Below are 18586 nucleotides of genomic sequence, written 5' to 3'. Positions count from 1 at the left end.
AAAGGTGGTCTTTAGGTCATAGTATTGGCACGCAGCCTTTTGAACCAAGTGCCTATTATCTGTCCGTGTGTCTGTCTGTTAGCAGGACTAAACTACTAAACCACTATCCAGGAAAATGTGTGTAGGTGTGAGGAATGACGCAAAATAAACTGGATCTGATTAAGAGTTGGACACAGATTTTCAGCTAGGTAATGCCTTCATCTGTTGTCTGTCTATTTGTTTGTATTAGCATTTCTGTCACTCTGGGTGAGTGGCTGACGCACTGATTTTTGTATTCATATACACTATATGTAATTAAAAGTGATGTAAAGGTGTAATGGTTTTATATTCTAGTATTCAGGTGAATTCAGTGCAACAGTGCATTGTTTAAAAAGGTCAGCCCAAGGGGGCAGAAGATGACAGAACCACGGACAGAGAACCAAACCACCCCATGCCCAGGGCCCCCGGAACAAGGCCAGCCCACCACTGGCGGAAGCGGAGCCCCCCAAACCACCTACTGAGGAGGCGGGCCATTATATCATTATCAAGGGTTTTTGTAAAATGTAACCAGAAAATCTCAGAAAGGGAACAATTCAACTGTGAGGTCTAGTTAGAAAAGGTAATTAATGCTATGTTACGTCTGTATATCCATTTTTAACTAAAAATATCAAGGAATTATTTAATGAATAAACCCTCAAAAGGAAATCGAAGTATTAATTAGCAAATGCAATTTGTACTTTAATTATTCCAGTAATGCATATTGATATGAAAGTGACAGAGAGGAGAAAAGCAGACCTGTGCCACAGCAGCCTTGTGTTTCTTCATCAGCTCGTTGAGGTCCTCCTGGTCCTCCTCCATCCTGGACTGCAGGTCATTCTTCTCCCTCTGGAAACGACTCAGCTGCTCCTCCAGCTGAAGGAGAGACGGGAAAACAAAGATCGGTGTCAAAATGCGGACCCGGCTGTGGCATCTCTATGTCAGACAATATTTACACAGAAGGTTTTGTATTTGAACTGTAGTGAGATTATGACATTTGATGCAAAATTATATTCTAATATAGTACATCTGTGATTGAGCATAGTAACATCTGTTTATTGCAGTCATGGAGGAAAACACTAAAAGGTAGTCTGCATGATCGAGCATGAAATGTGCTTAGACGTGTGCATTTGATCACAGTGTAGTGCATTGTTTGGAGTCAGGGATTTATTACAGTCCACCATATTCGAGAAGAGTTGATTGTCATAAACTGTGCAGCTCTGTATGAACTTAGAAAACATTAAAAGGAGTTTTAGGTGAGTTTTTAGTTTCAGCTGATATAGTAACAGCACATAAACAATATAAATGCTTCATATACTGTATATCAACTTTAATGGGAGGCAGAAGCAATTAAGCAGAAGGGAAAAGTGGGGTATACTGACAGGAAACATTCTTATTTTAAATTATCCAGAAGATAAAACCTTCAAACAAGTCTTGTAATATTTATTTTAGCTGACGCACGACACAGAGACTGGATTAAAATGTATTACATCCCTTACTAATCCCTTACTGCGCTGAGTTTGTGTAATGGACTGTTAAAACAATAAATCAATAATCAAGTGTAATAAAATTATTGGTTACTATTTAATATAGTCCTTTATCCATTATCTGTCATTATATTTCATGTTGTAGGATCACAACGGAAATTTTTTAAAGGAAATTTCTAAAAATGAATCAAAATATTTAAGTGAATAATGTTTTTCAGAAACTGAGGTATTATTCTTCCAAAGGGTCAGCACAGCCACAGCATGCCCACACAGCAGAACGAGCTTTAGTCGTGTTTGTCACTCCACCGCCTCACAAATGTTTCATGAGATGAATATGCTTCTATTTTACTATTTCTGTATTGTGGTTATTTCTATTCCGAAAAGTTACACGTGAAACAACTTGCCAATATACTATGCATCACAGTTTTTTAGTCGTTGTAGTAGTAATAGCAATAATGAGGACATACTGTAAGAGATAGGGCAGGATGGAGGCAGATAATCTGCTGTGGCAACCCCCAATTAATCATAATTAAATTACTGTCATTATCCGTTTTTTATTTTTCAAATATCTCTTGTTGTGTAATGTAACTAAAAGCAGGAGAGGCATTTTCTCAGAGAAGAGCATTTATAGAATCTGAACTCCCAAAACCCCATGATCACAGGGCCAAACAGAGGCTATTGAGGTTCCCACTAAACACAAACAGTGACTGCCTCTTACCTTCAGCTGAGAGAAGGAATTGTGCTTGAGTAATTCTATTTCAGTAATGACAGGCTTATAGTACAAAAGATAGCGTGAGAGGGGGGTTGGAGGTGCAGGGAAATGGATTAATAAATTATCACTAATGAGACTGTATGAAAAGGCTAATGAACCCTCAAAACAAGCATACTCAGGGGTCAGGGACAAAAAAGAGCTCACTGTGGCATCCTGTTACCCAGAAACACTCCAATCATAATGGAGAATAAAAAAAGAAAAAATTGGAAACATGGATTTGGATTATGAAGGTAAATTGAATTCATTTATACATCTCACTTTCCCCTTTTTAAAAAATCCCTTAGCCTCAATGAATTCAAAAGCAGCTCCAGCTCTGACCATGAAGGAAAAATAGGACGGTTGCATGAAAAAAAGAAAGAAAAGAAAGTCAAAACAAACAAATATTGCAGTCAGTAGCATCAAACTGTCATTTAACCCGTTTAACAATAGGCTGTCAGCACAATCTAAACTCAATTATGTGGAATGGCTCATTTTTTCCACTCAGATGCTGAGGCTCTCTGCAGAAAGAAAAGCTTTCGAGACAATTTTCTCAAAACATTGTCATTATGCCAAGAGTGGTGGAAGAATGGCAAAAAACGGTGGGCAATCTGAAATGCCATGATTTAATCGTTAGCGGGAAAAAGAAGGAAAAAAGAGAAATCACAGTAACTACATCCATCATTAATTCTTTCAGCCGTTTACCTTCCCCAGCAGGCTAGACATGTGCAGCACAGTTCATCTCCAAAGGCATCATTTTAAAACAAACATCTCTGCGATACTCAACGGACCAGACATTTATTGAAGAACTTTATGTCTGTAGATGAACTTACTTATCAAAGCCTAATATAGGAACATGATGATAGAGATGGGCCACATACCTTGTACATAATGTTATATAACGTTAATGGGACATAAGTGGGTGACGCACATCAAAGTACATGGTCTCACATTATGTGAATGCAGGTGAATCTCAATCGCCTGCTCAGGCAAATTAAACATGTATCATTGCTCGCTGAATGAGGTCAGGATGTGACAAAATCAGTAGTGTGGTCTGTAGTTGTTTAAAGTTATGGTTTTTGGATGTAGTTTTGAGTTCAACCATCATTAAAAACCTTCCTTCTAGTTCAATACAGAGACTGAACACTGAACATGGTGGTTTCTGTGTAATAACCAGGGAGCAGGAGCATCGTTCTACTTATTTTCATGGTAATATCAAATGCAACAGTCTTTATGGGGCTGCAGTGGATCAATAAGTAGAGGAGGTTGTCTTCTAACCAAAGGGTTTGCGGTTTGATAACTGGCTCTTCCAGCCTGTCTGCCGATGTGTTCCTCAGCAGCATGTGACAAGTGTGTGAAATGGTGTGAATGGGTAAATGGCAAATCTGCATCGTAAAGTGCTTTAAATGGTTGTTAGATCATTTACCTTGTTTTCGTCAAGAAGTATAGTGATTACCGGGACACCTGTGGTAGTTTCTGTGTAATAACCATGAATACTTCTCTAACATTAAACTAACCTTTAACAGGTGTAACGATTTCCTTGAAGCATGTGGGAAAACATTTAAATATTCAATTCATTTTTGTTTGTATGAAGCCAAATCACAACATACATTATCTGAAGGCAGTTAACCTATTATAGGGGGAAACCAAACAGATCACACTATAAACAGGCACTTAGCAATAGTAAAGAGAAAAAAATAGGAGGAATATTCAAACAGAGCCCAACTGGGAGTGGGCAGGCTGTCTTCCTCAGCTAGATGTGTAATCACTATAGTTCCAAATGGAAAATGGAAAAATGGACTGTATTTATATAGTGCTTTAGACTACAGTTTTGCCATTCACATACACATTCAGTGACCATTTGTTCCAATGAACAGTAATCTAACATCAAGGATTATAATGTTTTACTGATACATCCTTTACCGACACTGGCACAAATGATCCATCCGTCAGTAGAGAGATTAAGACTGGGGGCAAACGAATAGAGGGAAAAATGTGGGTGTGAAGAATGAAAAAGGCTGTGAGAAGAACTCCTGGAACCACATTGCCATGGGAACAGAGCTTGGATTGAAAAATGTCAAAGTCAAAAAGCAAAAAAAAAAAGGAAAGGTCACAGTAGAGGCGAGAAGAAAGGAAAAGAAGTAGGGAAGAAACACATTCAGAAAGAATAAAAAGTGCATTTTTGCAAGGAAATAAGAATGCAACCATCACACTGCACTCCACCCTCTCCCAGAAAATGAAACACAGTGGGAGTAAGAGGATGAGCTGTGAGGGAACAGATGTGTCCTATAACCTCTTATCTCTGGCTGAAGGCAACGCCTTGACATATCTACTGCTGCCCTCCTACCACCACAGATGGCACAGCCTTATAAAATCCTCAAAGTACAACCTACTTGAACACCAGTGACGATCATTTCCAAGTGCTGTGACAGCTTTAGCTTCTTCCTCCTGTTTAACAACGACACGCCATAAACTAGACCATAAACTAGATCTAAACTGCCACCTGTGGTGGCATCAGACCAGGACACGGAATGTGATTTTGAGTGGGTGAGAGGTTGAGATCGAGAGAGGTGCACTGACCGCCTGCTTTGTTTTGGAGATGTCCTCCATCTGGACGTGTAGGTCTTCAATTTCCACCTCCATGGACTTGCGAGCTTTAACTGCAGCTGCACAGGTGAACTCAGACTCCTCCAGCTGCAACAGACACAGGAAATGTATCACAGCAGCAGCCTCAGAGTAAATCCAGCTGGATGTGCCATCGTCGGAGCAAGGACACGACATGATCAAAGCAGATGTTTGAGGAATTCTAATTCTTTAAATAATCTCAGGTAGGCGTTACTGTTGAACTTTGCTTGGTTCGATTGTGTCCATTGAAATCTCTGTCACAAAGTTACACACTACTCAAAACTCAAACTCGCCAAATTTGCATAGGGCAAGGACAGAGGTTCAGGTGGAGAGTGAGAATGAAAGAGGCTCCTTCTCCCTTATTACAATTCAGTGAGTCATCAACATGATTCAGAAGCTTATTTTAAAGCTGCTGTCAGTGAAATATTGAAGTAAAAATAGATGCTATATAAACAGTCTCTCAGTATCAGGGATCAGACAGTGTCATTGCCACTTGCCACTTGAACTCAGTTACAAGGACTAGTGGTTAAAATAGGACACCCCTTCATGTAAGTGATGCAGTATGTGATCACGTAGGGGACATGGTCCTCTCTGCGTCACGAGTTACGGCTGTTTGTTGATAAATAAAACCCTGTGACGTAGGCGATCAGCGACATCACACAGGAAGCGTAGCTGACTTTATATCCTCACGTATTGCACATAAAATGGTGTTGTCATGGCTGTACCTGATTCTTGAGCTGGGCGATCTCCCGCTTGCTGGGTGCATTGTTCTTTATGTGGTCCAACATGATCTGTGCGTCGGCCAGCAGGGCTTTGGTTCTCTTCAGGTCTTTCCTCAAACGCTTCTCAGTCTCCATGTCGCCGCTTCTCACCTGAAAAACAGGGCACATTTGCTGACTGCACAAATACACTGCATCAGGGAGATGACTGAATTTCTTTCACCAGTTTGAGAGCAACACCTTCAAATTTGAACCAAAGACATTTTAGATAATTTAACACACACACACACACAGATGAAACACAGTATAATAATAATCCAAAAATACTATTTTGCCTATTTTATAACCATGTTATTGATGTAAACTAACACAGACGTGAGTTGTGATTCTCTCATGTTTATTAAAAATGCTGATTTATTTTTTATTTATACTCAAATGTATACAGTAAAAAACTAGACAACGTTCCACAAAAAAGCTGCTAAATAATTATCTGTTATCAAATTCTATCTGTGATCACAGACATGGACATTTACTGTAGGACTTTGCCAGTACAAGAAATAAAAGTAAAAATAAAAGTTCATGTGTGCATACTCAGTTTGCCAAATTATGGCAAAATCAGCCTGAACTTCATCAACACTGGTGCCTCTCTCGTTGCGTGATTCATCGAGTATAAATTACTCTCTCATCTACAGAGCATCCCCCACATCTCCAGCACCTAGAGACCTAGTGGTGCTGGAGCTTTAGCACAAATAACATCATTAATATTCTGTTACTATCCAACTCCAAATGTACTGGTACAAAGGTCAAGCCCTGTTAGAACATGTCAGGCGATTTAAAATAAGTTTTCCCTTCAATCTGAAAGCAGAAAGACGGAGTGATCTGCGTTATGTTCGAAGATCGTGGTCTGGCTCCAACAGGACTGGATCCATCTCACCGTATCTGGTGTAGTTACCTTGTCCTGTGCCGAGAGAAGCTTCGACTCCAGCTCTCTCTTCTCTTTCAGCACCTTGTGCTTCTCGCTGTACTCTTCTTCAAGCTGGACTTCCATTTGCTTCAGCTAAACATTCAAACGAGCACAAAAACAGGCACACAGATATGAGTACGATCATAATTATTTCTGATCACATACAAATAAATAACGTGTGTTTAAGTGGCGTACATAAAATTGCTGACCTATGACAGTAAACAATTATTGTGATTACTGGCATAAAGAGAAGACTTTTAATATGATGTCATCATTTTAGTTTTCCATCTTAATGAATTTATTGCTTTTTATTTTGCATTTCTTTTTGCTTTTTAATCCTTCTTATTTTCTTTTGTGTCGTCTCCTTCTTGCTTTTATTTTCATATTATTCAGTGACAGTATTACCTTCATGTCTCTCTATGTATTTTAAAATGTGGTACAGTTACTTTTAGTAAGTAGTAGTAGTAAGTAAATAAAGGACTATCTTTACAAAAAAAATAAAAATTAAAAGTAACTGTACCAGATTTTAAGACATATTACTAACATCTTATTGTCACAGTGGCTCTAAAAATAGAATAATTGTAACATTGAAGTCAATCGTGGCTTTTTTTTGTGCGCTTCATTTACACATCTCCTTCATTAATTCATACATCACTGTATAAATGTCTCAGAAAGACACTTTGTAGAGTATTCACTAGCTTGGAAAAAGCTCAGTATGCATTGGCTAATGAGGCATGGGTTATAAAAAATAAATTAAACAGAATTGATTGCAGAAAGAGTAACAAAACTACAAAAGGCACTTAAGAAATTATATAAGTGAAGAAAACTTGTGTGTCTGAATGAAGATCTTTCACAGTAATTAAAAATAATTGGTCATAATTTTGACCATTCCTAAAACTAGCATTAATTACAAATACATGATTGCAAACGCATATATACATACATGTACACTACAGAAAATAGAAACCGAATGTATGTGAAATAAACTTCACCTTCTTGCTGCACGACTGTCTGATCTCTTCCACCTCGTCATCTTTGTTCTCGATGTCCTTGGAATGGGTCTGGCGAAGGCGCTCCATCTCCATCTCCAGACGCAGCTTGGCCTGAAAGAAAAACACACATTATACGCTCTGCAATGACTAATGGGTTGAAAGAACAATTGGGATGGAATAGACCTTTACAGAAACTTGCAGGATTTGCCAAATTGCCTTCTCGCTTCTGGCAATAAAAATGTCAGGATTAACGTTGGCAAGACAAGGAACCATCCCTCTCAAACCCAAAGAGGCAGACGCTTTGTCACAATAATAAAATTAAGAGCAGGATGTGAAACTACTGTGCAGGGAAAGTGAAATAACCACTTTGTCTGGGTTATTGAACTTCGTTCTGAGACAACGCTGCAAAAATTAGCAAACTTCTCATCTACTATCTCCTTCTTCCGACTGTCTGACCTCATTGTGTGAATACACTGTTACGGTAGCGTGTCTGTTCTGTAAAGCAAATCGCCGAGTTTGTCTGCGCTTTAATCCTTTAACCAAATGGCTCTATGGCTGTTAACACATCTCCAAACACAGAGACAGATTATTTTTGTCAGTTGGAAAGAGCTACAAGAACAGTAATACTTAAATTAACCCTGAACACAAGTAAACAAATAAAATATTCATCAGCACAGTGCTGTCGTATTTAAATTCCCAGCACTAAAAGGACAGAAAACATTGGACTGAGTCATATAGCCAAGCTATTATGAGGATGGTGTTAAAAATTGACATGATGATGGCAATTTAGGCCGAGCAGAAATAACATGGGTCCAAGAAAAGACCTCCAAGAAAGAGGTGAGAGCAAATCTAGCGACGTATGTGTTTGACAAAGCAAAATGATGAGCGAAACCTCAAACTGCCACATTGTCTCCACAGCCATTTCCTCGCATACTGTATACTGTCATTGTAAAATGTCACTTACTCTCACTGTAGTGCTGCAATAATCAATCGCTTTTAAACGATATTTTACACAAGACTAGGGTTGGGAGAAAATGTAAATATATGGTTGCCCTGATGCAATACAGTTATCAATATTGCTGGTAACAAATAGTGATTGTTTAATTGTAAGAAATTGCAGCGTAATCTAACTTCCTGCCAATTTGATTCACAAGCCTTTATCCTAGGAATAGTTGAACCAGACGTTGACAGCAGGTTAATGGCAGACAGCGGCGAAAACAATGTCATTCCTGCACTCTTTTTAACGGTAGTTTGTGTAAATCAGTTCATCAGGCAGATATTGTGATGAATTCTTGTGATGATGTATTTTACAAAACTGCTGTATTGTGACATAATCATTGTTGTGGGTCACGCACATACATATTACAGAGTTCCCCAACGTCAAGAGGTTTGAGGTGCTTAAAAATTCTACAACACTGATTTTCAGCTGGGCAATGAATTGTGTTTTGATGACTTTGGTGAGTGGCTGAGGCCCACCTGCAATGCCTTCATGGCCCATCAGTGGGCCACATCCCACATTTTGGGAAAAATAACCTCATTGTGTCATATTGTGTTAGCACTGTGATTCTCAGCGCTAATGAGGACATATAAAAAGCTCAGGCACAAACCCACCAGAAGAGTCTGCTAACTATTTCACCCACATATGCACAGTAGCTACTGTTTCTCAATTCATTTACCATAGCAAATTCATATTATAAGAAATTAATTTGACAGTTCAGGTTAGAGTGTTTTTGTTGTTGCTGTCACAGAAGAGTCTGTACCTGTTCTAACATCTGAATGTTTCCGGCCTGCTCGTCCAGCTCCTCCTCCTGGTCTTTCACCTTGGCCTCCATGTCTCGAAGCTGCTTCTTCACCTGCATAATACATAAATAAATAATAACAACAACAGAAATGTTACAGAACAGGACAAAAAACTATTCCTCAAAGAAAATAAAGAGGATGAAAAGAAAGGATGGAGACCTTGGCCAGCGATGCTTCATCTTTGGATTCCTGGGAGTTGAGGTCCTGCAGCTCGGCTTCCAGCTGGTCCAGCTTCAGGTTGAGTGCACACACCTCCAAGTCTTTGTCCTGCAGGACAGATGGTTACCGTCATACAGTGGTGATACGGAACAACAGACACACACAACTTTAAACGTGATGAGGGAAAGCTGAGCTAATAGTTCCTCAGCTCTGCAGGTAGCTACTCTCTCACACACACACACACAAACTCATTTTCACAATATCTATTCATAATTACAAACTCCTGCAGTGCAGACACCCACAGTTCAAATCTGCACACCTGCGGACCTCCATTAGATTTACACCTTTGTACAGAGTAATTAGCAGTGATTCAATTACACAGAGGAACAGGGTGTAAGGATTCTTAAAGTTACTGCATGATTCCACGCTGACGCCAAATGTGACATCTTAGTGTTAAGTTGTTCTAGTCACAAAATGAATCAGCTGAAGTCTAAGCACTGACGGTGCTATAACTCTAACAGATGTAGTATTTTTATGTATAACTTATGAGATTCACAAGCTATACTTTTTTTCTTTTGGACAAAGTTTAAATGATCATCTTTATTTCTGTTTTTGATATTTAAGTTAAAACTGGTTATTCAAGTTTTACATTTGACTTTGTGTTTTTGAAGTCAATCTCACATCCACTCTCAGAAGTCGTTATCATAGCCAACGGTATTATAAATCATGCGAAGCTCATGGCCAAAAAGCCTGTAGGAAACACAAGTGATAAGCTTGGCCAGAGCTCCTCAAGGAGCCTCTCTGCCCCCGTCTTCCATGACTGTGGATGTCGGACGTCAGGGTCAGAGGAGAGAGGACAGGAGGAATAAAGAGAACACAGTTCACACATGTGGCTGTGACTTTTCTCTACTGTGTAGAACAGCTATTGTGAAGGCATACGACAAAATATACACAGCTTGTTCTTATTGTACAGACAAGTGTTTAAGTTACTGGCTGGGACAAGAGAATAAGATATTATTAAGTAACACAAAATAAAAATGTATCTGGGCTCTTAGTTAGATTTTTGTCTTCTTCTCTTCTTTCATTATGGTCATGGAAGACTTGAGTGTGTGGAAAGTCAAATTACTCTCAAGTTCAGAACACCGGGGAGATGCTATGTTTCTTTCGTTTGTTCTGTATCATTTTCATTAATAGTAATCCATCGATTCAATTTGCATTTGACAATCCTCTGTTTTTCTTTATTCAACACTGGTGTTTGTTCGTTTGGGTTCTGGCTTGTTGGCAAACAACTGGAGCAATCCTACTCAGTAACTTTGTGGGATTAATGCCTTGCCCTTAATTAATTGTAGTCTGAAAATCTAATTTGAGCTCATAGTCTGTTTTCACACAGATTCTTCAGAGTTCCAACTGAACAGTCTCACAGTCACACATGACTAGAGCAACTGAGGGAAAAACATTTTTCTTAATCTAATTCCCTGTTAACTATAAATTGCACCATGCTGCTGTCCAGGTTCTATGTTTGTGATATGGCTGAACAATTCATTGTTTTTGAACCAAATTGCTAATAGCTGCCTATCAGGATAAAATGTACATTAGGAACTGAGAATGATCAGTGAACAGTGAACATCAAAATGAAGGTTCAAGAAAAAAATCGCTCATAAAGAAATCACAAATATATTATGATAAACCTAAATCCTTCAGGCCTAATTTATGAATCCTATAGTTTATTCTATAGTGCATGAATACATTCTCCCAGTGCAACACAAGACACAATCCTCCAGCAATGAGCATTTTATAGGTATAATAATCTAAATTAAATTAAATTGATTTTCTAGTCCTTTCACACATAAGACTGTATTTCAATTATGGCGACACAAACTGTACTAAACCAACACAAACCTCTAGCTGCTGTCGCAGACTGAAAGCCTCTCCGGTCAGCATGTCTTTCTCACGGGCAAGTTTCTCCCTCAGGCTCTTCTCCCTCTGCACCTCCTCCTGAGCGCCACTCAGCTCACTGTCGAACCTAAACACAAACACACGTGGAGGGTCACACAACCCACTGATTAACACTGTCCAAACACTAATGAAGTGAAACTACTGTTCCTCTGATGAGATATGAATTGAAGGGAATATTCACGAGTGTGAAAGGTCACAAAAGAAACAAGGATCAAATCTCATGAAATGTGCCAAGCTGGTCACAAAGGAGATTATGTGTCTGTGTTAACAACACTGTGGACTCACAGTGGCTGCACACACTCAAACGTAGGTACTCAAAGGTACGCAGGAGAGCAAATGACCTATAGAGACTTCTCTATTCTACACAGTAGATGTTGTTTTTACAATTGTTACTACAGCTACTCAGTGAGTGGGAACTTGGGGTGTAACAATAAACTGATCTGGATCAATATTGTGATAAAGTGTTGTGTTTGTTTGTAATTTAAAGCTTGCTTTCACTTACACAACAATGAAGAGACAAACATACACCTTGGAATCTGACATGAAAAACAACCCAGTGCAGGTTCTTATTATGGCTCAACACCAGCATTGGACCCAAATAAAATTGCCAAATCATATTCTAGCTGCCTTTTGTGACATTATAAAAGTGAAACTGTGAAAAAATGGGCAAAAAAAAGCTTACGACGCTGAATTGTATATTCATTTATCAATATATAAAATAATATCATAACACGATAAAACAGTTGAGCTACCCTCTTTGTGGGATATTATGAGTGAGGTAAGACCACTATTTGAGTGTGTTTGCACTGACTTCCTCTGCTTTTTCTCCAGGTCATGGTTGCGGCTCTGTTGGCCTTCCAGGTGAAGTTTGGTGTCCTGGAGTTCTGACGTCAGTCGCTGGGCTTTCTTCTTCAGCTGCTGGACATTTCGTTGGGACTCCTCGTTATCTGCCTGCAGGTCACTGATCTGCACAATCACACAGACACATCATACCATTTTTGTACAATGTACAATTCCACTGTATGTATCACTGTAAAATCATGCCATAGACTGAGTTCAAATAATCAATTTAAATTCAGTTTAGAAGTGTCTCATACCATATATGTCACAGCATAGGTGACAAATGTATTCAAATGTTTGTATTTTTATTTAATTCTATTTTAAAAACCAGTAAGTGCTGCATTGTACATTTCACAGGAAGTAGCGTGGTATGGTGCTGACTTTTGGAGAAGTGACATGACGGCTAAATAAACAGATTTGAAAGTGGGAAGCGTGTATGAGTGAAACTCTCTGCAGTGCGTCCACGTACCCTCCTCTCCAGCTGCCGCTTGTTCTGCTGCTCCACCTCCAGCTTGTCATCAAACTCCTGCTGCAGTCTCTTCTTGGTGAACTCAATCTCCCTGATGGCTCGCTCATACTTCAGCCTCCACTCGCCTCCTGTCACATCAGCATGTTTACAGTCTTCCCTTCTTTCATGTCTTAATGTGCTTTATTAAAGTAACAATCACTTTTCAATATATACAAATAGAGCTCAAAATAGAACTCCTTTGCAGGGGATGATTTCAAGAGTCCATCTCCATAACATGCACATGTTTAATGCAAATGAAGACAGTGAAAAACATTATGACTCATAATATCCTGAACACTCTGGGTGCAATTTGTTTTACAATGGTTTTCATGTATTTTTATACATGAACACAAATCAAGACTATGAAGTCTGCTGGGTTATTTCCTCCAACCATTAAAGTGTATTTTTCAAAGACAGACAAAGGTATATCTAAAAATAAATAGACTTTAATAACACTTTTTTAGAAACAGCAGGATAAATGTAGCCACATCGTGTTTGTCAGTTTTGGTGCCATCTGTCTGTCCCTGTGTGTCTGCTTCTTTTTTTTTCGTCCAGTCCAATTAGAATTAAATTTTGTGAAGGGGTGGGGCATGAACAAAGCTTGTTTTCCTTCTGATATGCTTTATTCTTAGAATATTTATATATTTATGTGGATCAAAATAAAAATAAACACAATGAACGATTTGTAGTGCCCTTCAGAAATATATTTGCTATAATTCGGCAGTAGCAGGGATGTAAAGAGGTGAAGAGAGCTTGTGTACAATACGAGTGTCTGACCTGAGTCATCATCATCCATCTCTCCATTGAGTTCAGAAGCCCGAATTAGTCGAGCCTCCATCACCTCCATCTCCATGGACTCCATCTGTTTCTTCATCGTGTCAAACTTGCCCTGGTGGACATGAGAAATGACACACTTATTAATGACAGTGTGAACACATTTGTCTCCTTAGATTGAATCAGAAAAGCTTCAGGAGGAAAGGAGTGTTAAGTCAGTGTAAAACAGAAAATGAAACCGCACTACGGTTGGTCGATGGAAAAAAAACACATCAGCTATTGGCAATTGGTTGAGCCTTTTTTTTGTATCTGGCTAATATAATGATCTGTCTCTTTCTGAAGTCAGCTCTATGAATAATTAACCCGTCAAACACAATTCAAAGGGGGCCCAGTCCCCGACTCTGCTCGCTGGCTTTCCCTGCAGAAAAAGTCACTGCAGTTGATTTATTTGTTACAGGAGTGATACTCCTGTGAATCAGTCAATACTTTAGTGAATCAAACTCTGTTATACTGAGGAAAGAAGTGAAGAATTTGGTTTGGTGCTCTCTAATAGGCACTCTGTAATGGTCAATACCAATTATCCAGCAAGTCTAATAGAGTACATCTCAACAACACTCCTTTGAGATGGATTTATTGGCTTTCTCAGATAATGTCATCAGATGATAAATCAGCATACTGGAGAACTTGCTCAGCGCGCAAACAGCAGGAAACTGGAACGTGAACTGTTTTAACATATTAGGTAGGAAGAGGAAGAGCATGTGGATTCCCATAACATTAGGAATGTATCATGGCCATTTCATGACGATAAGCCTCACATTGGAGACAAGGATAAGAGAAGCCAGCCACAAAAACACACCATTAATTGCAAGCAGTGGATCAGGGGTCACATTTACACCTGGCATTATCGTGCATCCTGGATGCGTCTCATGTAAGCACTTGTGATCAGATCTAACTTCCTCCCTGTGGATATACACATATAATCTAGAGCTGAAACAATTAATCGATGAACCGATTAATAATCGATTACTAAATTAATCGACAACTATTTTGATAATCGATTGATCGGTTTGAAGCTTTTTTCATGATTAAAAAAAGATTTCCCATTGTTTAAGCTTCTTAAATGTGAATATTTTCTTCATTTCTTTGCTCTGGATAACAAAGAAATCATTAAAAGTTAATCATTTTGGGAACATCATCATTTCCAGGTTTGACGAACACCGATTTTTTAAGGTTTTCTGATCTTTTATGGACCAAACGATTAATCGAGAAAATAATCGACAGATGAATCGATTATGAAAATAATCGTTAGTTGCAGCTCTAATATAATCTGTATTGTCTGAATATATGTCTGTAGTCAGTGCATTTTTGTGATTACGTCCGTCAGAGTCAGAAGAAATATAAGAGAAAGAAACGATGCGCTTCCTATGCTGCTGTAACATGATATAGGATTTCAACGCCTTAAAAAAAGAAATCGTGTTGATCGGTATTGATATTGAGCATAGCTTAACACTTTGGGTCTATTCCACTACAATATGCCTTTCTTCTTTCCTCCTCTGTGTCAACAACCATATTGCCCCTGTATCAAAATTCTTTCTTTTCTAAAAGCTAAGACATTTACAGCCCCTCACCGCATTTTTCCAAGCATTGACTGGAAGAATTTTCTCAGAAAAATCATCAGTCAAAAATGTCAAGAACTGAATCAAATGGATCAAGGGAGCAGGGGGAGGACAGTGATGAAGAAATGGCCTGACAATATGATTTTAAAATTGTAGCCATCACTGTGAGTGTGAGTGTGCGTGTGCGTGTGTGTCTATGTTTATGTGTGCGTGTGCATGCGTGTTCATGTCTCTACCTGAAGGTCCTTCATATCCCTCTCCAGACGCAGTCTCTCAGAAGTTTCTGTCTCCAGCAGCTGGGAGGCTGACTCCCCGGTGTTTCTCTCATCAGCCAACTCTGATGACATCTCTGTGATCTAATTCAACACACACACACACGCATACACAAATGATGTATCGTAATTTATATTCAGTACATTACTTTTAATAACAATTTGTGAGGTTAGATTGTCGTGTATGCTCTGTTCAATACTTTATTTTATTTATATAGATCTAAAATCATCCATCCTATGTCTTTTAATGAAAATATTTACAATTATGCATTTTATTTTTCTTCACATGTATTTTCAGACACAAGTTAATCCTCTCCTGGTCACATGTGTGTTTTGTGTGTGTGTGTGTGTTTACCCGGCTCTCAAGACGGTCACTGTTGAGTCTCAGCTCATTCCTCTCTTTCTCCACCTTCTCCAGTTTCTGCTTCAGCTGCTGGATCTCCTCCTGAAGGTGATTAGATGAGAGATTAGTGTCAGAACACCATGCTTGTGAGGTTAGAGTATATAAAGCTTATTGCACACCATGTAAACTAAATATTACCATGATTGTGTTCATGATTGTGCCAAGTTATAGAGGTATACTGGGTGTTACCTACCTTCCTGCTACCTCTGAAATCTAACTGTATGATATGATGTCATATTTCATTATCTAACAAATCCTCACAGTAGTGTGAGAATGAGCAAAAATCCAGGAAATTTGGAAACAAGAACTGAATTAAATCGTGAGGAAATCATTTACTGGATCTTTTTATTCCCCCGAAAAGTTATTTCAAGTGTATGAGTTCTAAAGTTGTGACTCTAAAGAAAACAGTACTACTTTACTTTGTATTTACTTTGCGTGAGTGTATATTTATATTTTCATACTTTTATATGTAGGTATTACCGACTAATTTATGATGTTAATTTTTTACAATTTGTATTATGTATTTATTATGAAATACTGTTTTTGTTGTATATAAACATAAACTTTGACTTAGGCTTTTATGGTTGGGATATGATGAGTTATGGTATGGTAGGGAATGCAGTATATTAATGATGGGTCCTCACAAAGAGTGGTGTGCAAAGCCGTGTGTGTGTGTGTGTGTGTGTGTGTGTGTATACGCACATCCTTTCCACGGATCTGCTCCTCGGTGAGCTGCACCTCGATCAGAGGTCTGACGGTGGTGAAGAGCTTCCACCATGGCCAGTGTTTGACACCACGATTCTTTTTGATGTTCTTCTGAATGCAGCGGATGGCCAAGTTCTGGATCTGTCACACAAACACAAAGTGCAGCAATATGAAGCAGAGGAAGAACCAGAGATGGAACATTGCAGCTACATGGTTTCTGTTCTAACCAAACCAACATTGACTTCCAATAATATGGAAATCAATCAAAACTGCAATATTTAGGTGCAACATCATATAAGTTCTCTCTTACTAAAACTAACAATGACCAGATTATTGAAAATGTGCGATGACAGAATAAAGAAAGACTTTTTATTTACACCCACTCGCGTAGGATTAGGTCACCACTGAAGATGCACTGTTGTCCAGGCCAGAGTCAAGTTAATGGTATTCTTAAATCACCACCAAGAGACATTAGGACAAATCTGATCAAATCTTTTTTACAGCAGAGCACTGTCACTTATATGTAACACACTATGGATAACTATCTCGATACCACCCCACTTCAAATATCCCAAATCATTCCATCAAGTAAGTCTCCTCTACAGAAAAGATAAATGAACATGAAATCATAATCGAATAGAGGATTTACCAACACTCACCAGCCCTTTATGACTACACAAAGCTAAAAAACGTTCAGCATTTGTACATTTGTGGATTCACTGACGGCTGTTTATCAGACACTCCGCAAATGTTTCAAGCAAAGACCAAACATCAGTGTTATCCCTGCAGCTTGTTGAAGAGGCATCAAGAGAAATTTCCTCTAACTGCAGGTAATCTGGAAAGCCATTCATAACACGCAAGTAGAACAGACTGCATTCTACAATAAGGGTTGGTGTGACTGGGAAATAATGGCACTCAAAGAGAATTTACAGGATTTTTTTCCCCCCACAAAATGGTTCATGTAACTGAGAAAGTCTGTTTCTAGTATCTGATTAGGTCATTGGGTGGTTTTCAATATTCATTAATGTCAGCAACATCTGTCTATGCCACAAAATCTGGATATAAAACGATATCGTCTGCATAAAACATTATATGATCGTCAAATTATAGTCAAGAAGGTCACAAGTTTAAATCCCAGTTAAAGCGAGGCCTTGTGTGTGGAATTTGTATTTTCTCCCTGTGTTTGGGGGTTTTCTCAAGGTTATTTGGCCACTTGAGGATTTAGATTAGTACCAGATTAAAAAACACTGTGCAGCAGCATTAAAGAACTATTTCACTCTCACCCTCATCATCTAAGACACTATTACACACTTGATGTCTAATACACACACTCATGTGATGTGAACATGATATTACATGATTCATCTCCTTTTTTTTTCTCCCCCCTGAATATTCTTGTCGAGGAGCAGCTGCACTTGATAAGTAAACATACTATTCATCTCCTTGTCAACTAGATCGAACACATAAAGAAGCCTGAAAGGTTCTAATAGGTTTCAGAAACCGTCTATGTCAGGTGAGGGAAAAAAAAAATGCCACTAGAATATTTTTCTTTTTTCTTCTTTGTTCTTCGAAACATCTTTACAGCAAGGCAGCCCTACAATTTAGATCATTGTTGAAGTACAAAAAAAAAACTGCACATACATCTAAAAAGGGTTAGATTCTTCTAATGTGCAATTCAAAGAACTTTTCGCTGGCTTTTATTACTAGTTAGATTAGACAACTTGGCCCCACTGCACAGTCATGGACTATTATAATTTACTTTTCTCTTGTTCTATGATTTCTTGTGCTTTTTTGTTTAACTTTTTTGTTTGTTTTATTATGGAGGCTTAGTCCGTTCTTGGTCGCCCATGTTTTTGTTATACTGGTTTGTTTTGTTCTTTGCTGTTGGTTCATGTATCCTCTTACTCTTGTTCTCTCTCCTTTTCCTCCTATTTATTTCTATTTTAACATAATAGTTGTATTGTTTTATTGTTGATATGTTGATTTATCTCTCATCTCTCCTT

General features: G+C 38.5%; 1 protein-coding gene across 5 annotated transcripts in view; it reads right to left on the bottom strand.

The window, feature by feature from the left end:
* Nucleotides 1-18586, bottom strand: part of LOC122773623 (unconventional myosin-XVIIIa-like) — a 76540-nt gene that overhangs the window by 19885 nt on the left and 38069 nt on the right. For all 5 annotated transcript variants that reach the window (XM_044032421.1, XM_044032423.1, XM_044032422.1 and 2 more), the window contains exons 22-35: nucleotides 16581-16724; nucleotides 15831-15920; nucleotides 15440-15559; nucleotides 13591-13702; nucleotides 12775-12902; nucleotides 12277-12431; nucleotides 11409-11532; nucleotides 9510-9617; nucleotides 9311-9403; nucleotides 7551-7661; nucleotides 6547-6651; nucleotides 5601-5747; nucleotides 4831-4944; nucleotides 775-891 (exon numbers count right to left, since the gene is read on the bottom strand). In XM_044032421.1, coding sequence (XP_043888356.1) covers nucleotides 775-891; nucleotides 4831-4944; nucleotides 5601-5747; nucleotides 6547-6651; nucleotides 7551-7661; nucleotides 9311-9403; nucleotides 9510-9617; nucleotides 11409-11532; nucleotides 12277-12431; nucleotides 12775-12902; nucleotides 13591-13702; nucleotides 15440-15559; nucleotides 15831-15920; nucleotides 16581-16724 — 1668 coding nt within the window. The remainder of the gene's footprint in view (nucleotides 1-774; nucleotides 892-4830; nucleotides 4945-5600; nucleotides 5748-6546; nucleotides 6652-7550; nucleotides 7662-9310; nucleotides 9404-9509; nucleotides 9618-11408; nucleotides 11533-12276; nucleotides 12432-12774; nucleotides 12903-13590; nucleotides 13703-15439; nucleotides 15560-15830; nucleotides 15921-16580; nucleotides 16725-18586) is intronic.

Source organism: Solea senegalensis, linkage group LG8 (genome assembly GCF_019176455.1).
Source record: "Solea senegalensis isolate Sse05_10M linkage group LG8, IFAPA_SoseM_1, whole genome shotgun sequence".
In the NCBI taxonomy this organism is placed as follows: domain Eukaryota; kingdom Metazoa; phylum Chordata; class Actinopteri; order Pleuronectiformes; family Soleidae; genus Solea; species Solea senegalensis.
Note: the sequence above shows the minus strand (reverse complement) of the source record. Positions and strands in the feature narration are given on the sequence as shown.